The following is a 27,418-nucleotide window of genomic DNA, read 5'->3' on the forward strand; positions in this document are numbered from 1 at the left end:
TTATTAATACGTAATACAGACATTGACTGATATAATAGGGACCTACCTATACCAAAAGTGGGACCCACAATTACTAAAAACATAAAAAGTCTTTTTCTCCTAACAAGAGAAGAAAAAAGTTTGGAAGTCTGATTAATTCAAAAGGGTGATGGGATAAATTTGTAAAACAACTTTAGATACTGTCCTCAAATATTGAGAACGACTTTGTTCTTACGTTTAATATTGGCTTATTCCTATTCCAGTCATGTTCGGTGACAACCATTAATCGTTGTTGCCTTGAAAAGGAGATTCCAAAAAAAAAAAAGGTAAGATAAGATATTATACCAATATAATAGGAACAATTACTAGCTTCTTATAAAGGAATGGTGTGGATTTTGTCAACTTTTCTTTTTAGTCAATTTCAAGGACTTAGACTATCGATGATAACTATTCCTTTTCAAACTATTCATTTTCAAACTTGTCCTAATATTATCTAATTAATTTGGAATATGTTTTTGTGAAAAACTTTAGTTGCGTCAGGTGTTTACACTATAGTATATTAATTTACCAATTAAGTGACCGATTAAGGTAATATTATATGTTATTAATTATTATCATGATTGGTGATAATGATGTATATAGAGACCAGCATTGCCCGATCAGGGGAAACAAGTGAAATAATTTGTGTGTTGTATACGGGTAAAATCGAGCTTGGTATTTGATCTAGATTGTGAAACGGAGGGCCAAAGTCGGTACATTTGTAATTGGGTAAAAATCGAAATTTGAGGTTTGGTCTGACATCCAACATGGTCAGCTAAGGGCGGAATATAATGTTCAAGATCGGACCCAAAGCATCATCAAAACTGGCCATCGAGATTATCATATTTGCCCTCGAATCTACTGAAGGCGTAACCGGTCCTGTTTCTAACGGTCTCGAACAAAGCTCTGTCAGCTCATCCGACAGGGGCCCGTGATTCTTGCCATTAACCAATCATTATGGCAGAAATCACGGAATTAGTCAAAAAGGGAACCAACGGTCTTCAAAATCAAGGACTTATGTTTTTGATAGTACAATAAAATAATATCTTAAAGGGTAGATCTCCCTCAATATATAAAGGGGACCTCACAATTCATAAAACACATTGTAATACACATCAAAAAGCAATATACTGTTATCTCTAGCTTTGTCGTAGTTCATTTTACTCCGGCATCGATAATATTATTTTCAGCTTGAAAAAAATTAATCTCACAAGGATAGGTTTGGTCAACTTGCGTAGTTTATATTTATTTTTTGTCTTTTATTCCATAATTAATCTGATCTATTACTCTGTATCAAATTGGATCGCGTATCTTTAAAATCACGTATAAATTTAATTTTTATCTGATTTTTTAGGATAAACATGTTTATTGTATGTAACAACAATATATAATCACTGTTTATCATATTTAATTATTAAAACATTCATCGTCTTAATTTATATTTTCCTAGATAAATTAGAAACCCTTTACTTACAGAGTTAACAGAAAAAGAGAGAAGACTCCACTCTGTTAGCACTCGCCACAAGGCCGCTAGAACACAAATACTATTATTTTAAAGAGACATTGGGATTACAAATTTATTCTTTTAGGCAAAATAAACACAATAGAGTCTGCTTTACACTTGCGAAATCTAGTTTTCTAAAGTTCAAGAAAAACCTTAGATCATTTCGTTTCTCAAATGGAACAGAGCGAACAAGCAGTCGCGTGAATTATGCGTGGAATTTAAGTTATACCGACAATGTAACTTTTTTACATTATCGATGAATTTTAACATGTAATAGCAACTAATTTTTTTAATCAAGTTATTGATTATGTGAATACCTTTTTATGCCTTCAATACACAAAACTTAAACTCGTGTGTAATAGCTAATATATGAGAATCTCAATGATCGTTACCAAATAGTCTTCAAATGAAGCCGCGGTAAATAGATATGTTCGAACTTGGTACTCTCGCCAAAATAGGTAAAGAGAAATTCATTTTGATAATAAATACTTAGCTGCAGAAGTTACTTAAACAATTGTCAAATGGCATTTTTTTTTTCTTCAAATGGAACTTATCCTCAAGTGATAGAATCATGACTCTTGACCTTTTGGCTTCAATTTAAAGTCGTCCCCATTCGTTAGACTCCTTACCTTTATCGGTCTGGTCAAAACCTATACATTTTCTTTTAACTTGTTAACTCCATATATATGTGTGTGTGTTGACTGTTGAGCCCATATATATACAACATACCATATTATGCATGTTTAAAATGTCAAAGAGGAGAAGACAAAAACTAATACAAGTTTTCAGCAAGCTAATGTCATATAGCCCACCAAGTTAGACTTTTGAGTGCAGAAGGTTAAACGTGACCAAATAAAAGCAGAAGGATAGGGAAAGATTTTGACTTTACCGATCGTTTATTTTTCTAATAAGATAAATGGTACGTGGATTTCGTAATCAATCCTAATTGATTAGGAACTAAGCATAGAAAATGCGTGTCTTTCTGCAAATAATCCCAAAATAGACAAAAGGGTCATGTCTGATGACCTGGCACTGGCAGTTGTAATCAATACTGTCGGACACATTAATAGCCTTCTGATTAGTTATATATATAATTAGGAAGTTACTGATGAATATTTTGGTGAAATAGATATTTAAACAATCTTATGATAAGTGAACTTGACTGTTAAGATAATGAATACAACCACCGAGGATTGTAGTCGAAGGGTAAAAAGTTCCTCCATCTTAATAACATAACAATCTCGATAATTATTTTTAGTAAGACACACTAAAACCTAAAATAACGACGGCTTTACAACACAAATCTGGGTCAGTCAAGCCAGTGATTAGATGATTAAACCCAAAAAAAAAGAGCAATGGATACGCAAACCCGAGTTACGTATGCCAAGCTAACCTCAAATCTTTGGGGTATGCATTTTCTCTCATTCGACCGACCAAAAATCACAAAGGAAGGAAGTAATAAACGACAGGAAAAATGGTACATGTAATAATCTTTTTCACTATTAGTATCATATATTTTTCAGTCTTACAAATATCATTTCTCGAAAATGTGTGTGCTAACTTCATACTCCAAGAACAGACCTTTTTGTTTGTCTCTGTTTTGGATAGTTTAATACTACTCTCCTCTTCAATAAAAAGCAGAGGAATACTGAGACTAATACCAAAACCAAAATGAAAAAAACTTCTAACTGAGGACCTGGTAAGCTGCAACTCCATCCCCTTTGCAAAAAGCCATTTATGGGAGTGATTACTGGTTCCATAACAAAATCCACCGTCATCGCTTCTTCCCCCAACATAATTCTTGTACTCCTCGACTTGTATCCTGGCATTGTTGCTACAACTGCAAGTTGAGTTTTCAGGCACCAATTAGGATTTATCCACTCAAGAACGAAGCGTTTTGCAAGAAGATTACATGATTAAACACAAGCAACCTCCAGCTTCTAACTATTTCCACCTACTTGATTGCTAATAGCAACTTAATCGACAATCTCCATTTGAGCCCGCATTACTCCATTACCCAATAATTTATCCTTTAGGAGAAATTTGGAGTTCTCTAAACTAGGGAGTTCTCCAAATCTTAAATTTATCCCTACACTAATATACAATCTCTAAGCAAACCTAAAAAACTCTTGTCAAACATCAAGTTAGCGTAAATGAACAAACAACGACCAAGAATTTTCTTTTAATAAATTAATAATGTATTTGATGTGGTAGGAGAATTCCTTGTATACAAGTGGAGGGATGTAAAAGTGGAGAACCTACAGAAGATTATGGTCATGTCAATCTTATAAAAAAAGTTATGGTTAAGTCCAATGTGATTCTTTTGGTGAGCCAAACTACTCCAACCTATATAAAGCACTTCCAAACCTCTAGAGATATACTTTTTGACCACAAGCTTTTATAACCATTATTTTTTCATGGCATCTTTTACTTCTCCAGACATAATTTTACGAGTATAACTAAGGTGTATGTCTTGAACGTATGTATGGAGATCTCTAAAGCTCATGATTTGAGCCGAGCAACTGCTCAAAATAACATCTCCCTCTCTTTTTAATCTTATTATCTCATGTCAAAGCTTGTCGGGTGTCGTCATTTTTTTTTTAACACAACCTGATTTTAAATCTTTACCCCTTGTCTTTCTCATTCATGCTAGTTCATAGATTTCATACTCCCCTTCCGACCTGTGTAGCTTTTGGTACAAGCCATCTAGGGTTTTACCTTAGGTTTTGCCAAAAGCGGACTTAGCTTCCCTCTTAGTAAGTAACGAAAACGAGTTTTTATTTCTTTTAATCTGTGGTTACCTTCATAATTCCCCCCAGGGGCCAGCAAGCGGTGGTAATCAGCTGATGTTTCCCTTGCATGTATCTGAAGACAATGACAAGAACAGTAAGATGATTGTCCAAGCATACATCTTCAGAACTTATGCACAATGACCAAAGGATTTGCAAATGAAGAACGCACCGTGGAATTTATTCCTGTTATAGTTATTGAGGCAGGTAAAGGCCTGCCTTCATCTGATGAGAAAATCCTTCCGTGTATTCCTGTCTACGTTAGATTAGATGAGGTAAGTGTAATGTGAAATTTAAGTCTGCAAAAGAAATCAGTCAGAAAGAATGCCTATTTGACCTGCCAGCACACAGCTAAGTCACAGAAACAAATAATGTCCAATATCTCTGTTCAGTAAATTAACTTTATAAGAACCTCAAATATGTTTTGAAAAAACCTCCTCTTTCTCTAGACTCCCTGTCCTACTTCCTTCTTTAGGTTGTCCTGGAATTGTCTCCACTTTTTAATGATTTAGGATCAGATGAGAAAACTAACCCTAAAAGAAAAACTGTCTCTTCATTTTTCAATATTTACCAATGTCACTCAAAGAACCAAGGCACCCCACTTAAAAATTTTGAAAGTTAAAATTCTCAAAAATAGTGTAATTTAGACTCCAGTCGGGACCACCTCTGTTAGAACCACATTAAAAAAACTTCAACTCTTACCTTGATAACTTTGCTTGAACAAAAGAGGACATTTAATTCCAGATAGGAGTAAAAGCAAACATAAAAAACTTTCAAAGTTAAACCATCTTCTCTGCAACATTTCAGTCAGGTATCTAGCTATCTTAATATTAAAGAAAAAGTTAAGGAATAGCCAGAATTCACTTAAACAGAATTATGAACCCTCCGCCTTAGATGGGAATTGCAAGGGAAAATCATCAAGGATGATAGACCCTTGGTAAGGATAAGGTTGTAGAGATCAGATTATCCTTCTTGCGTTAGAGGATTGAGATTGTAATTGATAGCTAAGTGAACAAAAGTAAATTCAAAGAGTGTGATTTTCAGGAAAAGAAAATCATTCTCCTAAAGTCAAGAACCGCAAAATGATAGATGCTATGATGTTACCTTCACAAGGCTCGCGACAAGATTGAGCATACTCATCTTGTTATACTCAAAAAGAGTAGGAAGCTGCAAGTAAACAAATATTTGTTTGTATACAGGTGTTGCATTGTTAAAATCAATACAGAGCAGAGAGTCAAGAAGAAAGAGAATTGAGAAAGGGGTATCCACATAAAGAGGACTCCATTCAGAAACATTATATTTTTATTCACCAAACTGTCAATACAAAGATACTTAAATGAGGATAGATTCCAAACATAAATCATGTAAACTGATGCAGAAGACCCTTAAAGGGTCATGCATTGTCAGCCAACTGTAAGTTATACTGACGCAAACTGAGATCTAACCTCACGTGCGTTAGGCCATTTGTCATCACTAATCTCTAGAGTCAGTTCAAAGCAACCAGCAAGTAAGTAATTCCAGTCTTGCATTCCTCCATAGATTGGATACCTGCAGCAAAAAACAAAGGAAACTGAGCTTTGTATGAAGCAACAGCGAAAGCCGCAGAAAAAGGATAAAGCCTCAAAGGAGTTCTAAACTTGAATTTTAATACGATGAATTTCATTGGATTATCTCCATTCTTCCTTACCAATATGCACCATTTGTTATTCCTCCTGGAAACTCCTCGCTTAGAGACATGTTATGGTGGGAATGACTGTAGATGCTAGCCATGTTTCTGAATGTTTCATCATCTGGACAGCCATAATAATATTTTCTGAAAATGATACCAATATATGTTGTGAACATTATCATTAAAAATTAGTGTTGGCATGAAAATATCTGAAGACAACTAGACACTCGGGAGATCAAAAAATATGATAGAAAACTAAATAAGTGAAGCATGGTCCTCTAAACAGATTAGGCCTCTCATTCAAAAATTAAATTTAAAGGATAACAAACTATCCTCAGACACTCACCTTTTGTTCTCAGTTCCATCCCATGGATAATTTGCTACAAGTGCTCCCTGTTGAAAGAGAACTATAAGTAACTCGCCGGTCAAATTCTCCAACATTTTCATATTGATGAAGCAACGAGACAAAAAGAACAAACTCTATTATCACCAAAGAGAAAACAGTATACGCCAACTAAATATTGCAAAGGACTGGGCAAGCAGTTCCCTTATTATAGTATAAAGATTTATCATCACAGGTTTTCTTCTTTCTTTTTTCCTTTATAAACTACTATTGCAGATTTTCTTTGGATCTGAGAGTTCCTCTTGACACCTATATCATTAATCTGTTTTGACATTCTTTTGATTCCAATATAGTTATACATTATAAGTTACTACTTATTAGCAGAAGCTTCATTACTTGTACTAATCTGTTAGATCTGCCATTTGAAGCTGGCCAGGTCGAACAAGGATAACCATTTCTACTGATGCTTTTTATGAAAGTGAAAACTTCATACTGATTACTGAAAGGTCGTTTAGTAGACAAAAGGATATGAGCTTAAGTTAAACAGAAGTACCACACTACTAAAACATAAAGTTACACATGAAAATATGAAACACAAAATAATTTAGTTCGCTACAAGTGCAAAAGCCACATAACTAATACACCTACTTAACTACAACAAATAAAGGACATTCAAATGCAACGCATAAGTTAGATGAAAGAGTAACTGAATGCTTACCCCATGCAGACTAGCAGATGCTGTGAAGTGCATTTCCTCCAACCAACGCATAATGGCTTTTGTTTCAGGTTGATGTGCGCCAGGATCATCATTAATGGGAAAGAACTATGTCATTTCATGTCAGTTAATCCTTGTTATAATTAGTCTACATAGGAGAGAGGATAAGAACTTGAAAAGACAAAAACAAGAGTAGCCTTTTAATAAGAAGTGGATTTGTGACAAAACTAAGAGTGGCCTATTGAAGTGAAGTCAACATATTCCACACACGCTTTAATATCAATTCAAAGAAATTTTAAAGGACAAATGATCTATATTTAAAGTTGAATTCGATCACAAAGGCCAACATCCAACGTCTCACAATAAACATTATGGGAAAAAATATCTTTTTTTTAAACCACACTCTAGAAATCAAGTTACTAGCATGAATTTTGAGCGAATATTGAAGCAAAGACTTGACGAAAGATGAATCAACAACCCCCCCCCCCCCCCCTCATTCTTTGCATTTTCAACAAGAAACAGAAAGAGATGATTAATTATATAGTTTGTGAAAAAAAATATGTGGTACTAATTAATGATCAAAGTAAGCTTACTGATATGGTTAAATGTCAACTTAAATTATTAAAAGAGGCATTCTTCTTTCTGGGATCAGTTGTTCAAAGATAACCTACATTTTCTTTTGATGAATATAGCCTACATTAGGTTTTTTTTTTTAAAGCAACGAATGGGAGAAAAAATTGTCTCCAAACTGATTATACCAGGTTAACCACTATAAATTGTTGAAGTGTGTGACCATCTCATCTAAAAGCTTAAGTTGTTAGGTAGAGCACACTTGTATTTACTTAATTATATCTTCAACACGCCCCCTCACGTGCAGCTCTGATTCTTTTTCATGGACCAAGCATGTGGAAATTCTTTTTGATAATGGGTGGCGTGAGACCCGAATCCTTTTCATTTGTAGGGCATACCAACGGTAAGCTCATAATCTAGGGTTCAATTAGCGACTGCACCTCTGCCTGCTCTGATAACATGTTAAAGTGTGTGACCATCTCATTTAAAAGTTTAAGTTGTTAGAGAGAGCACACTTTTATTTACTTAATTTGTTTTCAACACAAATTATCCTCTACGAAGATCTCCAAGCTTTCTTTGTTTTAGAAGTTGCAATAATCCTACTCGTTTTTCCCTTTGTTAAGTTTCCAGTCTAGTTTAGAGCTAGAAGCCAACTAAAAACTCTTATACTGGTGCAATAAAAGTAACGATGACTATCGTGCTCCTGTCCCTTGCCATATGATAGGTCTAACTTACATCATCAAGCTCATATGTCTTGACAATATTTCACTTCATCAGAGAACTGATCACTCTGCAGTGACTCCAAGTTCCTTTCTTTTAATAACTTAGTTCATATTAATTTTTGAAAGTTAACTAGGTAACTCCTAATTGTTGAAGAACTCCTTTTACTAGACCTTAAAGCCTAAATTATCCACAGAATTTTTGTTCACCATATAGCTCAAATGTGGGATTGACGATCCATAAGCTGACACCAACTAATCTGGGAGTGAGGTGTTATTGATTGATTGATATGGTCCTAATGTAGTTTCCTTCACAATGTATGAGCTGGAATGGAAAGTTCAACTCCAACATTTGCCTTCAGAAAAACATTCATATCTAACTTTAAAATAACATAATATCCAGCACAGGATGTTAAGAGATACCTGGTCAGGAAAGTCTCGGTTCAAATCGACATTGTTCGCATTTCCACGCCTCCTCAATGAAAACCCATCTGGATTCATCGATGGAAGTATGTGAAGATGAACATTGTCTACAATCAGGGTAGCCTGTATAAGCCACAATAGAAAAATTGAACTTCGAGACTCTGATAAGAAAAATATGAAAATATCCTATCTGCATCATCCTAGGATAAGGAAAAGTTATTAAGAACAAAGTTAGTTCAAAAGAAGAATTATTTCACCCAATACCACAATGTTGTTTAAGACAACATGAAATTCCTGCCTGTAATTGTGGATTGTGCGGACAGAAAGAAATTCAAGATGGCTTGAGGACATCTCCGATTCTACTCAGAGATAAGAGTCGAGCTGCAAATTTTTGTCTTTTGGTGTTAAAGGGAGCCTGTGAATGAGGCCGAGTCAGTTTCAGATCGCGTAGAATACCCTCGAAGAATAGAGGAGGGATATACTTTTGGTTTTGGTTCCATCTGTACAGCTTTGTCAGCATCATCTTAGTGCTGACGTTGTGAATAATAGTTACCCTATTTCAGGGGTAAAAAAAAAAGGGGGGGGGGGGGGACACCGCAAAGTTCCTGAAGCTTTTCTGGGCCTCATAAAATAGCGAATTCGGCCATATTAGAAAAAGATGTTCATAAACTCATCCAAACATAAACAAACAACTTTTACATGGTTGAGACCAAAAGATTCTTGAAGGTTCCTGAAAAATAAAATCCAGTAGAGCCAGAAGACTTTCATTCTTTAGAAGGAATTCCAAATTCATGCCATGTAGATGCTAAATAGTAATTTGACAAATGGTGAGTGAATTGGTTGCTCGACAACCAATGCTTCAACACTGGCCAAGGAACACACTGAATAGTTTAAAACTTCCTATCTTTCCTTGTTCATTTCAACCTTGGACATTCAAATGTTTTGAAGAAGTTTTTTTAAGAACATTCATATATTTGGTAAAGATTGACTTTTTCCCCAACTTCATGTAAAAACTGTTCAGATGCTTTCTTACTGGGGCATCTTTTCACTAAAGAAATTTCCTAAGATTTTCAAGATTAAAAGCATGAGTTTTCTGCATTTTCCAGTGAATGCCCCAAAATTTTACAGTGCTTCTAGTACATATCAACAGCAAAGCGAGGAAACACAAGACTAGAATACAATAAGTAAGATGCATGAACTTCTAAAGAGGAAGATATTTAACCAGAGAAGTCAATTACCAAGGGATCCTTCATATAATTATCACAAAGCCAGTTGGCCAGAAGAATTAGAAGCTCACGACCTACAGGTTCATCCCCATGCACGTTGCCAATGTACTGCATTACGAAGCCTGCTGAGTAATTTAATCACCAAATAAAATTGCTCCTAGAACTTCAAAAGAAATACTGCAAACATTTAATTTCCACTATCTAAGAAAACGATGAAAAGAGGAGAATATGTGGAATAGTATTTGCAGCACAGGAACTGCTATAACTCATGCATAAACTAAGTTCCAACATCTAAAATCAATGCAATATTTCGCTGAGAATGCAGGCTAAGAAAGCCATAAAAGCTACAGATAGAGTGATTTCTTTCTCAATTCATTCAGTTAGCCGGAAGAATATTCAAACGAATTGCGAGAAAGATAACTTTTTCTTTTCCATTTCTACCCAACATTCGGTTTATTACTAACTGTAGGCAAAAGTAGTTTACTGCACCTTTATGACTCCATTTCTCTCAGTTTTCTTTCTTTTTTATGTTAAGTGAACCTACGCCTTTTTTTGCTATTGTTTCTTTGTTGTAGGGGAGGAGGGTATTACACCTCTGAGTTTCAGCAGTTCACCCCGAATCAAAAGGTCTTGAACTAGTAGAAAAATAAAAGCCAGAACTTGAATTGCAAGATTACCCAAGTCCAGCACATCTAAAGTTATATCCTTGTCCTGAACATTTTTTTTTATCTAATAACAAAAGGACCCTTTTTTTGTGATAAGTCATAGTGTTGTTTCTAACATAGAGCTCAAATGTCGAATTTGTAAGCTAAGGCAAGTCTCCTTTCATTTTCTTCATAACTAAATAAAAGGTCAAAAAGGAACACTGTGAGTATTAACTTTTCAAGATATCTACTACTCAGCTCTAGTATCACAGAGAAAAAGGAAGATTCGGGAATCTACACGAACCCGGACAGCTTGCCACCTTTAAGCTTGAGCAAAGAAACTATAAAGCTTTTGTACTGCAATCTTCAGTCTTCACAGAATTTTGTTAGGTTAGCACAAGGCACCTTTAGCTCAAGAAGCAGGATGAGGAGCAAAGGTTGCAAACTAAATAAAAGCTGTGATTATCATCAGTTATTTAATAAGTTAGAAGTGGATTCACAAGCTATCACCAGTTTGACCCTTCTCGGTTATGGCAAAGCTAGAACAAATTGAAAACGGATATCTTCTAACTGTATACCAGCATAAACAATATGTTACCTCAAATTATTTTGTTTTATTATGACATTTGTAACATTCAAGATCGTAACTATTGCAGATATCAGTACCTTAAAAGCAGGCTCAGCCTCTTCCTTGCCTGGCTTGTCAGAAATTTCCATCACCCACTGTTGGTAATGCTCATTCGGTTATTAATATCAAAGATATTTCTCCACTTTGGAACAAATGCGAGGTAAAAGAAGGATATCAAAATTAGATTTAAGAACCAGGAGGAAAAAGCATTACCAATGGAACTCCCAGCACACTCTTTCCAATGCTGATCATACATTCCAAAAACCCCTCAAAGAGAGAAGAAGATTGAGTTAGGTGTTAAAGCAGCATGGTTTAGAACAGACACTCCAGGTATCTACTGAACCCCCAACCACAACGCTAGCTCTGCCCCTGCTTATGAGGGAAAAGATTATCCATCAAGGGATCCACAAAGTAGCACTTCTTATCTGAGTGTAAAAAACAATTATTTTAAACTGCAATACACAAACACATGCAGCACACCAGCTCTCAGACTGCTAGAAGTATGAGACGCACCCCCAACAATCAACATTATCATTAATCACATAATCTTTTTTTTTCTTTTTCTAATGAATTAATTCCCATAATCATTTTACAGAAACATGCTCGTAAGAGCCGGGCCCAGGAGTACAATGTTTTTGTTTGCTTTTCTCTTGTTTGTGGATCACATGCAAGTTAGACACGATAAAGTAGTACTTTACTCCCACTAAAATTGAAGACGCCTAAACTGCTTTAATAAAATTTACTGCTTGATTTGCAATGCAAATCACAATACTTATGCATCATATTTGATGGAATAGGAGACTCTCCGAGTCCAAATTCACAGTTCTGAAGCAGCCTATCACCGATAACTAATGTAGAGTTTATTACAATCTTTTTTTAGGGAAAAGGTTTCTAGAAAAGCTATGCTACCTGGACTAGTCTACTATGCATTTCTCATAGGTGAAGTTTTTTGCTATTTTTTATCAGACGCACTTCGAAGAATCCACATGAGATACCAATATCCATGTCATACCGAATTGACATGGTACAGTAACTGAATATCCAGGTAATAAAGCTTAAAAGAATAACATAACCCATCCGCCCGAGCCAACTTCCCCCTTCTAGTGCTACAAATTGTTCTAATTAATAAAGACATTAATTAGCTTGGTCATCCAAGTATATAAGCACATTAACCATTATTGCAAGGATGTGCATTTTGAGAAGTAATCAAGTGAAAGTTTCTTAAGATAAAACTTCATGATAAAAGGCATCTATAAAAATCTGCAAATTATTTTTAATCAAAAAAAAAGAGAGAAAAAGAAAAAGGAATCTATAAATTCTTGATCCCCTGAAGTTACCTGTAGACTCTGGATATCGTACTGCACCTACGGTTCAATGACATGATAGCATTCTCAATATCAGTATTTGACATGTAATCTTTTGCTAATTCTTCACTGCAAGTACAAAAAGAGGATTTTTTGTCATTACACTAAATTGTAAAACAAAACGAAGAAGAAATACAAGAATAAGCATAAGAATGAACTTTTAAAATTCTTTTTGGACGAGTGAGTATAAACGTACAGTCTTTTCAAGTGCTGTTCCTCAGAGAAAGGAACATTGATATCGGCAAATAAATGTCTAGCTGAAGCTGCAGAATTACTATTGACAATACCTACAATTGGTAAAGAAAAGAAGAGCATTTAATTAAACAAGAGTCAATCTTTAAAATAAATTATCATTCCCTTTTCCTATACCTTAAAAACAAAATCAGACAACTAATTAATAACCTTCCATATTGAAAATAATAATAATCAATACCCATCATTGCTAAGCTCAAAATTAACAAAGAAAAGCCAACCAAAGTGCTTAAATTTTCCAAAAAAAAAAAGTATGCTATAAATAGATCGAGGAAGAAAAAATAGAAAGCTAAATTTAGAGAAGAGAGAGAGAGACCTGATAGATTAGTGGAGCTGCGAAAGCCGCCTCTGGCGAAAGTGAGATGAAAAAGGGAAGAAAATAGAAGAGAGAATAGAAAGAAGAAGAGATTCATCATCGTGTAAAGAGTTGAATCTGAAAGAGAGTACAGAATTTAGTGGTATGACTTTTTAACAAAGAGGAAAGGATTCACCATTTTTGTTTTGTTTACTGAGTTTTTTCTTTTGTTGCCTACTTGCGATCGTTTATTGCGGTTGCCGAAAGGGATGGGGAACAAGCACGTCACTAGCACGTGATTGTCAAATCCTCCCCTCTTCTTTTTTTTATATCTCCCTTGGAAGTTGTAACAAGAGAATATATAACTGAAACGGACTTTTTGGCCGATATTAATTTTATTTTTGTCCTTCAAATAATCTTCAACATCTTTAATCCCTTAAATATGTCAAAATAAAACATCTTTAGTCTCGGTAAAACAATCCGTCAAAAAACTAACCGCACTACCTTGTGTTACTCATGTGATACTGTAAGAACTAAGAAGAAGACCAACAGTAAAAGAAAAAGCCATTCTCATTTCCCCCGACTCATTCACCAAAAAAAGCTTCTTGAATATCCCTACTTCCTTAAAAAAAGCCATTCCTTCCACTGTTCTCCAAAATGAAAAAAAAGACTGTGTCAAACTCTCATAGCAATAATTTAAAGCTCAGCAGGATAAGTGTGATGACCCAAAAGGTCATCTTATATTTTAGAATTTGAATCTGTACTCTTAAGCCTTAAAAATCTCATTTTTATCCTCTTCGATTTGCATGCGCAGTCCGGACAGGTTTCCGGAAAGCTTTTATGTTGAAAATTAATGAAAATAAAAAAATTTATCTTAAAAGTTAATTTTAGTTGACTTCGGTCAACATTTTTGGTAAACGAGTCCGGATCTGTACTTTGACAGTCCCGGTAGGTCCGTATCAAATTATGGGACCTTGGCGTATGCCCGGAATCGAATTCGGAGGTCCCTAACTCAAGTTATGAATTTTTGATGAAAATTAAAAGTCTGAAAACTAATTATTTTTAAGAATTGATTGATGTTTGGCATTGTTAATGCCGAGTCCGTATTCTGGTTTTCGAGCCCGGTACAGGTTCATTATGATATTTAAGACTTGTCTGTGAAATTTGGTGAGAAACGGAGTTGATTTGACGTGATTCGGACGTCCAGTTGAGAAAATAGAATTTTTAAAGTGTTCATAAGAATTTCATTTGATTTGGTACTAAATTCGTAGTTCTAGGTGTTATTTTGGCGATTTGATCGCGCGAGCAAATACGTATGATATTGTTAGACTTGTGTTCATGTTTGGTTTGGAGCCCCGAGGGCTCGGGTGAGTTTCGGATAGGCCACGGAATATTTTGGACTTTGGAAATCTGGTATTTTGCTAGAGCAGGTGTTCTCGCATGTCCTTCTTCGCGTTCGCAAAGGTACTCTCGCGAACGCGAAGAGTAAATTGGGCAGCTGAAGATTTCTTCTTCGCGAACGCGAAGGCTTGGTCGCGAACGCGAAGCGATGGGGGCGTTACCCTTCGCGAACGCGACAAGCCCATCACGAACGCATAGTGTTAGGCATTGGGGAGGGGGAGTCAGTCGTTCCTTCATCGCGAACGCGAGCAATGCCTCACGAACGCGAAGGCCAGGGGGAGTAACCATCGCGAACGCGAGCTAGGTCTCGCGAACGCAACAGTGCTCTCGCGAACGCGATGAACACTGTCGCCCAGCACTTAATAGAATCCAAAAACGGGATTTTAGCCAAAAATTCATTTTCTCAAAAACCAAATAGGGTGAGGCGATTTTTCAAGAGCCATTTCTTCCCCAAATTGTTGCTAAGTGATTCTAAACCATTTTCTTTCAATTACCCATTACATTTCTTGAATTTTCAACCTAAAATCTAGAGTTTTCATGGTAGAATTAGGGGTTAGGGTAAAAACTAGGGATTTCGAAAATTTGGGGATTTAGTCCTCAATTTGAGGTCGGATTCCAAAACTAATTACATATTCGGGCTCGGGGTGAATGGGTAAAAGGATTTTGGTCCGAACCTCGCGTTTTGACAAAGCGGGCCAGGGATCGATTTTTTGACTTTTGGAGAAAAATTTGGAAAATTTAATTTATGAAAAATAATTGATTCCTTTAGCAATATTTGATATTATTGAGTCATTTTTGAATAGATACAAGTGGTTTGGAGATGAATTCCAAAGGAAAAGCGGCGATTGAGAATTAAGTGGCCTTCGGAGCGAGGTAAGTGCCGTGTCTAACTTTGGCTTGAGGGAATAGGTATTATGTGTTCATTTGCTACGTGTTTGGTTGTTAAATACGATGTATAGGTGAGGTGACGAGCATCTATGCGTCGTTGTCGAGTCATAGCATGCGAGTGAAATTCTATTCTTGTCTATTTTGTAGCCTTAAATTATATTATCCATGCTTATCGGGTTATTTGAAATGATGGGTGACTCATATCTAGTTTCAATGAGATTTGGTAACTTTCGAATATTGATTCAAGGTTGAGATTACATTGTGCTATTGCTATTGATTATAGGAAAAATACTGGTTTCTTTGTGATACTCTTATCTATCCATTGTTATTGATTTTGTGATTGGTGAGAAGGAGTGTAAAGCACGAAGGATGATGCCATGCATGCATTATTTATATTGCGAGGAAGAGTGTAAAGCACGAAGGGTGATGCCGTGCATGCATTATTTATATTATGAGGAAGAGTGTAAAGCACGAAGGGTGATATCGTGCATCCATTATTTATATTGTGAGGAAGAGTGTAAAGCACGAAGGGCGATGTCGTGCATGCATTATTTATATTGTGAGGAAGAGTAAAAGCACGAAGGGTGATGTCGTGCCGTTCTATTTATTTATTTGGTGAGGTTGAGAGTAAAAGCACGAAGGGTGATGCCGTGCAGTTTTCCTTTGTTGTTTTAATTGCTCAATTCGTTTAAGGATTTTCTGTTTAATTCTGTCTTTTCATTATTCTCACTCTTTATGTTTTATTCCCCCGTTGTATGTCCCCTTTCCCATTATTTCTGCGTTATTGCTTTATTTACTATTATTGCCACTAGCATGATTATACTGTTCAGGTTATATGTGGGTGTCTTGTCCTAACCTCGTCACTACTTCGTCGAGGTTAGGCTCGACACTTACCAGTACATGGGGTCGGTTGTACTGATGCTGCACTCTGCACTTTCTGTGCAAATTTTTATACCGGCTCAGGTTGATCGAGATTTACTACTGGTCCGCTGTCCGGAGACTCAAGGTAGATTTGTCGGCGTTCACAGACCTTGAAGTCCTCGTCTATCTTTTATGTCATACTATTTTCTTTAATTCAGACATTTGTATTTCTTTCAGACTATTACTTGTAGTAAATTCTAGAATGCTCGTGAATTGTGACTTCAGATGCGGGTGGTAGTAATTAATACAGTTTTATGATATTTCGTACTTGTTATATTTCATCTTAGTTAATTATTGTTATTTACTGAATGGAAATAAGGAATTGGTTTAACGATTTTCTAATGTTGGCTTGCCTAGCAAGTGAAATGTTAGGCGCCATCACAGTCCCGTCAGTGGAAAATTTTGGGTCGTGACGGTATCAGAGCCCTAGGTTGATTAGGTCTCACGATTCACGAGTAAGCTTAGTAGAGGCTAGAGGATTGGCACACAAACGTATGTGCTTATCTTCCAGAGGCTATGAAGTTTAGGAACAAGTTTCACTTCTATTCTTCTCTATCGTGCGATTTTGCTTTCTCAATACTGATTGAACTCTTCTACTCTCATTCTCTCGTAGATGGCGAGAACACGTACCGCTTTCTCAGCTGAGCTGAAGCCAGAGCCTCCAGTGGCAGCTCCTAAGCGGGACAGAGGTCGAGGCTGAGGCCGTGCCAGAGGCCGAGGCAGAGGCAGGTCTCAGCCTAGAGCCCGAGCAGCAGCCCCAGCAGTGGAGCCTCAAATAGAGCTTGACGAGGAGGTTCCAGCCCAGACTGTTCATGCCGGACCAGCTTAGGTTCCGGAGGGGTTCATTGCTACCCCAGTACTTCAGGACGCTTTGGTCCGTTTGGTGGGCCTTATGGAGAGTGTGGCCCAGACTGGCGCATTTCTCATGGCACCAGCAGTCTCTCAGGCTGGAGGAGGAGCCCAGACTCCTACCACCCCCCCTCCGAAGCAGATAGCTCCCCAGTATCAGGCTCCAACAGCTCAGCCAATCGGATTAGTTCAGCCGGTTATTGCGGCACAGGTCGGAGATGGGCCAACTATGTCTTCCGAGGCTTTATGGAGATTGGACAAGTTTATCAAGCTCTTTCCTGTTCACTTTAGTGGTGCTCCTTCAGAGGATCCCCAGGAGTATCTTGACAGATGTCACGAGGTTTTACGAAACATGGGTATAGTGGAGACCAATGGGGTCGATTTTGCTGCAATTCAGATGACTGGTTCCGCCAAGAAATGGTGGAGAGATTACTTGTTGACCAGACCAGTTGGGTCGCCTGCTCTTACTTGGGACCAGTTCTCTCAGCTCTTCGAAGAGAAGTTTCTGCCTATCACATTGAGATAGGAGCGTCGCCGTCAGTTTGAGCGTCTCCAGCAAGGAAGTATGACTATTACTCAGTATGAGACCCGTTTTGTGGAATTAGCCCGTCATGTTATTCTTCTGCTTCCCACCGAGAGAGAGAGAGAGGGTGAGGAGGTTTATTGATAGACTTGCTCAGCCTATCAGATTGCAGATGGCTAAGGAGGTGGGGAGTGAGATTTCTTTTCAGGCGCCTGCTAATGTAGCCAGATGAGTCGAACTGGTTCTTACGCAGGGAGGTCAGGGGTCTGACAAGAGACCTCGTCATTCCGGTGAGTTCAGCGGTGCCTCACCTAGAGGCAGGAGTACTTTTGGTAGAGGCCATCCTCTCAGGACGTTTCATTCAGTGCTCCAGGTATCCCACGATGCCTCAGGTGGACGTGGCCCTCAGATGCATTATTCCGACCAGCTAGCCTACAGTGCACCACGAGCTCCTATTAGTGCACCTCCACTCTAGAGTCATCAGGGTGGTTATTTAGGTCGACAGATTCAGTTTCAGGGTCAGCAGTCATAGCAGCCAAAGTTATGTTATACTTGTGGTGATCCGAGGCACATTGCTAGATTTTGCCCTCGGGCAACGGGCAGCTCACAGCATCAGAGTTCTCGTGCCATAGTTCCTGCACCAGTTGCTGCACCACCTGCTCAGCCAGCCAGAGGCAGGGGTCAGGCAGCCAAAGGTAGAGGCCAGACTGTTAGAGGTGGAGGTCAGGCCAGGTGGAGACCAGCCAGTTAGAGGCCGTCCCAGGGACATAGTTCAGGGTGGTGGGGCCCAGCCCCAGTGTTATGCTTTCCCATCCAAGCCTGAGGCTGAGTCATCTGACGCTGTTATCACATATACTGTTTCAGTTTGCAGTAGAGATGCTTCAGTTCTATTTGATCCGGGATCTACTTACTCTTATGTGTCATCCTATTTTGCTTCCTATTTGGTTGTGCCCCGTGATTCTTTAAGTGCTCCGGTGTATGTGTCCACACCAGCGGGAAATGTTATTGTTGTAGATCGTGTTTATCATTCGTGTGTGGTCACCCTTGGGAGTCTTGAGACTCGTGTAGATCTTCTACTTCTTGACATGGTTGATTTTGATGTCATACTGGGTATGGATTGGTTGTCACCTTATCATGCTATACTAGATTGTCACGCCAAGACGGTGACCTTAGCCTTGCGGGGGTTGCCTCAATTAGAGTAGAGAGGGAATCTTGGCCATTCTGCCAGCAGGGTTATCTCTTATGTGAAGGCTCAGCATATGGTCGAGAAGGGGTGTCTAGCTTATTTGGCTTATGTCCGTGATTCTAGTGCGGAGATTCCTTCCATAGATTCGGTACCGGTTGTTCGTGAGTTTCCAGAGGTGTTTCCTGCAGACCTGCCGGGGATGCCACCCGACAAGGATATTGATTTCTGCATTGATTTGGCTCCGAGCACTCGGCCTATTTCCATTCCGCCATATCGCATGGCCCCGCTAGAGTTGAAAGAATTGAAGGAGCAGTTGCAAGATTTGCTTGATAAGGGCTTCATTAGACCTAGTGTCTCGCCCTAGGGTGCACCTGTATTGTTTGAGAAGAAGAAAGATGGATCGATGAGGATGTGTATAGATTATTGGCAGTTGAACAAAGTCACCATCAAGAACAAGTATACATTGCCGAGGATTGATGATTTATTTGATCAGCTTCAGGGTGCCAAGGTATTTTCAAAGATTGATTTGAGATCTAGCTACCATCAGTTGAGGATTCGGGCATCCGATGTTCCTAAGACAACTTTTCGGACTTGGTATGGGCATTATGAGTTTCTAGTGATGTTATTTGGGCTGACAAATGCCCCAGCAGTATTCATGGATTTGATGAACCGAGTGTTCAAACCCTACTTGGATTCCTTTGTGGTTGTGTTTATTGATGATATCTTGATCTACTCCCACAGTTGAGAGGAGCATGAGCAGCACCTTCGGATCGTTCTTCAGACTCTGAAAGACATCCAGTTATATGCTAAGTTCTCAAAATGCTAGTTTTGGTTGAGTTCAGTTGCTTTCTTGGGTCACGTTGCATCAACAGAGGGTATTCAGGTGGATCCTAAGAAGATTGAGGCAGTCCAGAACTGGCCTATACCCACATCAGCTACAGAGATTCGTAATTTCCTGGGTTTGGCGGGCTATTACCTTCGATTTGTGAAGGGGTTTTCTTCTATAGCAGTCCCATTGACCAGATTGACCCAGAAGGGTGCCCCGTTCAGGTGGTCAGACGAGTGTGAAGCGAGCTTTCAGAAGCTCAAGACTGCTTTGACTACGGCACCGGTATTGGTGTTACCCACAGGTTCAGGATCTTATACATTATACTGTGACACATCTCGTATTGGTCTGGGTGCGGTATTGATGCAGGGTGGCAAGGTTATTGCATATGCTTCGCGACAGCTGAAGGATCACGAGAAGAATTACCCTGTTCATGATCTAGAACTGGCAGTCATTATTCACGCGCTGAAGATTTTAAGGCACTATCGTTACGGCGTGCCTTGTGAGGTATTCACTGATCATCGGAGCTTGCAGTATGTGTTCAACCAGAAGTAACTCAATTTGAGGCAGAGGTGGTGGCTGGATCTATTGAAAGACTATGATATCACCATATTGTATCATCCCGAGAAGGCCAGCATGGTGGCCGATGCTTTGAGTAGAAAGTCAGTCAGTATGGGTAGCCTTGCATATATTCCAGTTGGTGAGAGACTGCTTGCATTGGATGTTCAGGCCTTGGCCAACCAGTTCATGAGGTTAGATGTTTCTGAGTTGAGCCGTGTTCTAGCTTGTACAATCGCTCGGTCTTTTTTGTTTGAGCGCATCAGATATCGACAGGATGACGATCCGCATTTACTTGTCCTTAGAGACACAGTGCGGCACGGTGGTGCCAAGCAGGTTACTGTTGGAGATGACAGAGTTTTGAGGATGCAGGGTCGTATTTGTGTGCCTAATGTGGATGGACTTCGTGAGTTGATCCTTGAAGAGTCCCACAGTTCCCGGTGTTCTATTCATCCGGGCGCCGCCAAGATGTATCAGGACTTGAGGCAGCATTATTGGTGGAGGCGAATGAAGAAGGACATAGTTGCCTATGTAGCTCGGTGCCTAAATTTCCAGCAGGTAAAGTGTGAGCATTAGAGACCTGGTGGTTTACTTCAGAGGTTAGAAATTCCTGAGTGGAAGTGGGAGCGTATCACTATGGATTTTGTTGTTGGACTCCCACAGACTCAGAGGAAGTTCGATGCAGTTTGGGTTATTATGGACAGGCTGACTAAGTCAGCGTATTTCATTCCTTTGGCAGTTACCTATTCCTCGGAGCGGTTAGCAGAGATTTATATTCGGGAAATCATCCGTCTTCACGGTGTGCCTGTGTCTATCATTTCTGATCGAGGTACGCAGTTTACCTCGCACTTTTGGAGGGCAATACATCGTGAGTTAGGTACGCGGGTTGAGTTGAGCACAATATTCCATCCTCAGACTGACGGACAGTCCGATCGTACTATTCAGATCTTGGAGGATATGCTCCGCGCCTGTTTTATTGACTTTGGAGGTTCTTGGGATCAGTTTTTGCCGTTAGCGGAGTTTGCCTGCAATAACAGCTACCAGTCGAGCATTTTAGATGGCTCTCTATGAGGCATTATATGGTAGAAGGTGTAGGTCGCCAGTTGGGTGGTTTGAGCCGGGGGAGACTCGGTTGTTGGGCACAGACTTAGTACAGGATGCCTTGGATAAGGTCAAGATTATTCAGGATCTACTTCGCACAGCTCAGTCCAGGCAGAAGAGTTATGCTGACCGTAGAGTTTATGATGTTGCATTCATGGTCGGAGAGAGAGTGTTACTTCGGGTATCACCTATGAAGGGTGTAATGAGGTTCGAAATGAAGGGTAAGTTGAGCCCTAGGTATGTCGGACCTTTTGAGATTCTGGAGAGAGTGGGAGATGTGGCTTACAGGCTTGCGTTGCTACCTAGTTTAGCAGTTGTTCATCCGGTATTTCATGTGTCCATGCTTCGAAAGTATCACGACGATCCGTCCCATGTGTTAGATTTTAGCTCTGTCCAGTTGGACAAGGATTTGACTTACAAGGAGGAGCCGGTGGTAATTCTAGCCCGGCAAGTTCGCCAGTTGAGATCAAAGAGTTACCCTTCAGTTCGAGTGCAGTGGAGAGGTAAGCCTATTGAGGCAGCTACTTAGGAGTCCGAATCCGATATACGGAGTAGATATCCCCACCTTTTTACCAGCCCAGGTACTTTTCTATGTCCGTTCAAGGACGAACAGTTGTTTTAGAGGTGGAGAATGTGATGACCCAAAAGGTCATCTTATGTTTTAGAATTCGAATCTGCACTCTTAAGCCTTAAAAATCTCATTTTTACCCTCTTCGATTTGCGTGCGCAGTCCGGACAGGTTTCCGAAAAGCTTTTATGTTGAAAATTGATGAAAATAAGAATTTTTGTCTTAAAAGTTAATTTTAGTTGACTTTGGTCAATATTTTTGGTAAACGGGCCCGGATCCATACTTTAACGGTCCCGGTAGGTCCGTATCGAATTATGGGACCTGGGCGTATGCCCGGAATCGAATTCGGAGGTCCCTAGCTCAAGTTATGAATTTTTGATGAAAATTAAAAAGTCTGAAAACTAATTGTTTTTAAGAATTGATTGATGTTTGACATTGTTAATGCCGGGTCCATATTCTGGTTCCGAAGTCCGGTACAGGTTAATTATGATATTTAAGACTTGTCTGTGAAATTTGGTGAGAAACGGAGTTGACTTGACGTGATTCGAACGCCCAGTTGAGAAAATAAAAATTTTAAAGTGTTCTTGAGAATTTCATTTGATTTGGTGCTAAATTCGTAGTTCTAGGTGTTATTTTGGCGATTTGATCGCGTGAGAAAGTTCGTATGATATTTTTAGACTTGTGTGCATGTTTGGTTTGGAGCTCCGAGGGCTCGGGTGAGTTTCGGATAGGCCACGGGATATTTTGGACTTTGAAAATCTGGTATTTTGCTGCAGCAGGTGTTCTGGCATGTCCTTTTTCGCGTTCGCGAAGGTACTCTCGCGAACGCGAATAGTAAACTGGGCGGCTGAAGATTTTTTCTTCGCGAACGCGAAGGCTTGGTCGCGAACGCGAAGCGATGGGGGCGTAACCCTTCACGAACGCGATAAGCCCATAGGCATTGGGGAAGGGGAGTCAGTCGTTCCTTCATCGCGAACGCGAGCAATGCCTCGCGAACGCGAAGGCCGGAGGGGGGGGGGGAAGTAACCATCGCGAACGCGTAGGCTTAGCAGCCAGTACCCTTCGTGAATGCGACAGTGCTCTCGCGAACGCGATGAACATTGTCGCCGAGCACTTAACAGAATTCAAAAGCGGGATTTTAGCCAAAAATTTATTTTCTCAAAAACCAAACAGTGAGAGGCGATTTTTCCAGAGCCATTTCTCCCCCAAATTGTTGGTAAGTGATTCTAAACCATTTTCTTTCAATTACCCATTACATTTCTTGAATTTTCAACCTAAAATCTAGAGTTTTCATGGTAGAATTAGGGGTAAGGGTAGAAACTAAGAATTTCGGGAATTTGGGAATTTTGACCTCAATTTGAGGTCGGATTCCTAAACTAATTACATATTCGGACTCGGGGGTGAATGGGTAAAAGGATTTTGGTCCGAACCTCGGATTTTGACCAAGCTGACCCGGGGTCGATTTTTCGACTTTTTGGAGGAAAATTTGAGAAATTTAATTTATGAAAAATAATTGATTCCTTTAGTAATATTTGATATTATTGAGTCATTTTTGAATAGATACGAGTGGTTTGGAGGTGAATTACAAAGAAAAAGTGGCGATTGAGAATTAAGTGACCTTCAAAGCGAGGTAAGTATCGTGTCTAACTTTGGCTTGAGGGAATAGGTATTATGTGTTCATTTGCTATGTGTTTGGTTTTTAAATACGATGTATAGGTGAGGTGACGAGCATCTATGCGTCGTTGTCGAGTCATAGCATGCAAGTGAAATTCTATTCTTGTCTATTTTCAATGAGATTTGGTAACTTTCAAATATTGATTCAAGGTTGAGATTATATTGTGCTATTGATTATAGAAAAAATACTGGTTTCTTTGTGATACTCTTATCTATCCATTGTTATTGATTTTGTGATTGGTGAGAAGGAGTGTAAAGCACGAAGGGTGATGCCATGCATGCATTATTTATATTGCGAGGAAGAGTGTAAAGCACGAAGGGTGATGCCGTGCATACATTATTTATATTGTGAGGAAGAGTGTAAAGCAATACATTAATTATATTGTAAGGAAGAGTGTAAAGCACGAAGGGTGATGTCGTGCATGCATTATTTATATTGTGAGGAATAGTGTAAAGCACGAAGGGTGATGTCGTGCATGCATTATTTATATTGTGAGGAAGAGTAAAAGCACGAAGGGTGATGTCGTGCCGTTCTATTTATTTATTTGGTGAGGTTGAGAGTAAAAGCACGAAGGGTGATGCCGTGCAGTTTTTCCTTTGCTGTTTTAATTGCTCAATTCGTTTAAGAATTTTCTGTTTAATTATGTCTTTCCCATTATTTCTGCGTTAGTGCTTTACTTACTGTTGTTTCCACTAGCATGATTATACTGTTCAGGTTATATGTGGGTGTCTTGTCCTAGCCTCGTCACTACTTCGCCGAGGTTAGGCTCGACACGTACCAATCCATGAGGTCGGTTGTACTGATGCTGCACTCTGCACTTTCTATGCAAATTTTGATACCGGCTCAGGTTGATCGAGATTTACTACTGGTCCGTTGTCCGGAGACTCAAGGTAGATCTGTCGGCGTTCACATACCTTGAAGTCCCCGTTTATCTTTTATGTCCTACTGTTTTCTTTCATTCAGACATTTGTATTTCTTTCAGACTATTACTTGTAGTAAATTCTAGAATGCTCGTGAATTGTGACTCCAGATCCGGGTGGTAGTAATTAATACAGTTTTATGATATTCCACACTTATTATATTTCATCTTAGTTAATTATTATTATTTACTGAATGAAAATAAGGAATTGGTTTAACGATTTTCTAACGTTGGCTTGCCTAGCAAGTGAAATGTTAGGCGCCATCACAGTCCCGTCGGTGAAAAATTTCGGATCGTGACAACAAGAAAATATTCTCATTCTTCCCCGATTTCTGAAAAAAGAAACTGTGTTTAGTTCAACCTTTTGTATATCTTCCAAAACTCCTTAAAAATGTCTCACATAGAGAACGCAAAAATGTAAAACTACAAAATTGTAGTTTCAAACTGCAATCACAATGGTGAGCAAAAACAAATTCGGTTTTGAAATATGGAGATCAAAATCAATTTTCAAAATGTAGAAACCAAAACTAATTCCAAGATTAATTATGGGGTTGGTTTCGACACTCACCGTCTTTTTAATTTACTTATCGAAAATGTTTTATACACCAATACCCACTAATAGTACAGTGCCGGTAAATTTGAGATTTTAAAAGTTTCTAGTAGAGAGCTGATAAATTTGAGATTTTAAAGTTGAAACTTTTACTTTTAAAATTTTTGGTTGATCATTTCTAGCATATTATTGAAGCAAATGAATAAGCAGATTGGAAACTGGCGCAGAAGGAAATATTTTCAAGGTCAAAATTTTAGAAAACATTACCTAAAAATGAGGAATTAAAGTGATAATTAGCGTTACCTAATAAAAGGAGAGGAAACGTTTTGCTTCAGAAGAGAGAGTTGGGTAACACCGTTAGTTTTTAAACACATTCTGTCACTAAGACTAAAGATGCTCTACTTTAGCATACTTAAGGGGATTAAATATGCTTAGGGTTATATTTGAGAGAAAAAAATAGACATACCCTCAAAGATAAGGGACAATATTGGTAAAAAAAACTCTAACTGAATGTATAACTGAGCCGTGTTATATCAAATCAATCATTAAATAATTAAAGTAAAAATACGTATATGTTTTAATCATATGGGAAAATGCTAAATTTATGTATGAAAGATAAATATTTTGTATTTATTAAATTAATAAAAATATTAATTGCGGAGTACCATATAACTATAGAACAGTAGCCAGCCATTAAATTTTTTTTTATTTTTTTTTTTGAGAAAAGGCATAAATTGCCTATTAAACTTGTACACAAAAATTATTTACACACCTAAACTTTACGGGTGATCTAACACCCCATCATTCTACTTTGAAGTGAATTTATTTCCTCCCTAAAAGCTGACTTGGCAAAGAATGTGTTATCAAATTCTTACATGCGCGTGAAAAGAAAGAAAAAAGTTAAAAACTGACTTAACTATACACGTGTCATCTCTGTGATTGGATATTGTCAACTAATTAGACTTAATTATTTATTCTTAATATCTTTATCATTTCTTATTCTTTACTCTTTTCTTTCTTTTTCTCTTCTCCTTAATCGTCTTTCCATGTTCGTGGTCTTCACTGGCAAACCAAATCATTATTGTCCGATCAAGATTTGGCCGGCGTTGGCCGGAAAATCGTCGTCGCCTCTAAAATTTTCATCGTCCCTCACAAAAAAACTCACCTGGAATGACCTTCTTCGCGATCACTAAATCAAGGACCATATTACTAAAAATTGATTGGATTCCAACAAAATCTATGTTTTGATTCAATTTATCGAACAACGTAATATCATTATTAGGCTTATAGCAGGGATGTCTCTATGCCCGTTGAAATAAACTTAATGAAGCTTCACTAACTTCCATAACTTTCAAGGCTTGTATAATATAAGTCATATTTAGTAGAAATTGGAGCTTAATTGGATCTTCTTCCGAAAACTTTAGTACCTACAAAGAAAGTATCTTTTGCATTGAAATTAATTAACCCAAAATTGTTCTGATTTGCACCGTAAAATCAATGAAAATTCGATAAATATGGACTAAGTTTTTGGACCACCCATCTCCAAAAACAAAACCCATACGACTTATAAAATCAATTGCCAGAACAGTTTCTCCTGAATTGTTCCTACTTGCGCTTGTTATCCAAGGGAGAGAATTTCGCAGGAGAGAAGTCGTAGGTCTATGATGTTTAGTGTAGAAAGGGAGAAAGAGATGACAGAAGGAAGAAGTGAACGAAAAGGATATAGTGGATTTTTTTGTGGGGAGTGGAGGGGAGGGTGGAGGTTCTATTGAAATTTAAAAAAGAAGAAAAATGAAAAACAAATGTAAAAAGGCAACCTGCCAGCGCTTGTAAAGAACAATTTGGACTGAATCTAGTTGTAATATTTTAGGGGTAAATAAATTCACTTCAAAGTGGAATGATGGGGTGTTAGATCACCCGTAAAGTTTAGGGGTGTAAATGACTTTTCTATACAACTTTAATGGGCAATTTATGCCTTTTCTCTTCTTTTTTCGAAAAGGGCACTAAGTTTGAAATATTTGACTTGTAATCCCTTAGTTATTGTAACAAGTTTCTCCTTTTCTTTTAGTTAACTAATGAATTAAAATAAATATGATCAACGAAAGAAAAAAATAATAAATATGATTCTTTTATTTACCGAGGGTTCGAATCCCTCACGGACAGAGAAAATGATTTGATTATACATTCATGTAGTAAATATTTCACAATTAAGAAACTCAATTTATTGTTATAACCTGAAATTTTCTATAAAATCGACTTATTTCTATTGTTTAACGTTAATTTTAAGCAAAACG

The 27,418-nt window shown here is 38.2% G+C and overlaps 1 protein-coding gene across 2 annotated transcripts; it reads right to left on the reverse strand.

The window, feature by feature from the left end:
- Window positions 1–3,000: 3,000 nt before the first annotated feature.
- Window positions 3,001–13,465, reverse strand: LOC107809795 (carboxypeptidase SOL1). 2 transcript variants are annotated; one of them, XM_016634487.2, is made up of 15 exons: window positions 13,181–13,465; window positions 12,809–12,899; window positions 12,586–12,681; window positions 11,462–11,492; window positions 11,287–11,343; window positions 9,989–10,084; window positions 8,751–8,873; window positions 7,042–7,146; window positions 6,327–6,373; window positions 5,999–6,124; window positions 5,757–5,859; window positions 5,416–5,478; window positions 4,484–4,567; window positions 4,324–4,387; window positions 3,001–3,362 (listed from the first exon to the last, which is right to left on the reverse strand). In XM_016634487.2, the coding sequence occupies exons 1-15, from the start codon at window positions 13,278–13,280 to the stop codon at window positions 3,085–3,087; spliced, it is 1,464 nt and encodes a 487-aa protein (XP_016489973.2). In that variant the 5' UTR covers window positions 13,281–13,465; the 3' UTR covers window positions 3,001–3,084. The 2 variants fall into 2 exon arrangements, with proteins under 2 accessions (XP_016489973.2, XP_075082511.1); XM_075226410.1 differs by having other exon boundaries at window positions 11,462–11,515; window positions 13,181–13,463.
- Between the last annotated feature and the right edge of the window lie 13,953 nt (window positions 13,466–27,418).

Source organism: Nicotiana tabacum, chromosome 12 (genome assembly GCF_000715075.1).
Source record: "Nicotiana tabacum cultivar K326 chromosome 12, ASM71507v2, whole genome shotgun sequence".
In the NCBI taxonomy this organism is placed as follows: Eukaryota; Viridiplantae; Streptophyta; class Magnoliopsida; order Solanales; family Solanaceae; genus Nicotiana; species Nicotiana tabacum.

Excerpts from the sequence above, each read along its gene's own strand:
- LOC107809795 (XM_016634487.2), bottom strand. The coding sequence starts at position 13,280 with ATGATGAATCTCTTCTTCTTTCTATTCTCTCTTCTATTTTCTTCCCTT. Across the intron at positions 11,344-11,461 it reads GTGTGCTGGGAGTTCCATTG|TGGGTGATGGAAATTTCTGA; the intron begins GTAATGCTTTTT and ends CATTACCAACAG. Across the intron at positions 8,874-9,988 it reads ATTATATGAAGGATCCCTTG|GCTACCCTGATTGTAGACAA; the intron begins GTAATTGACTTC and ends TGGCTTATACAG.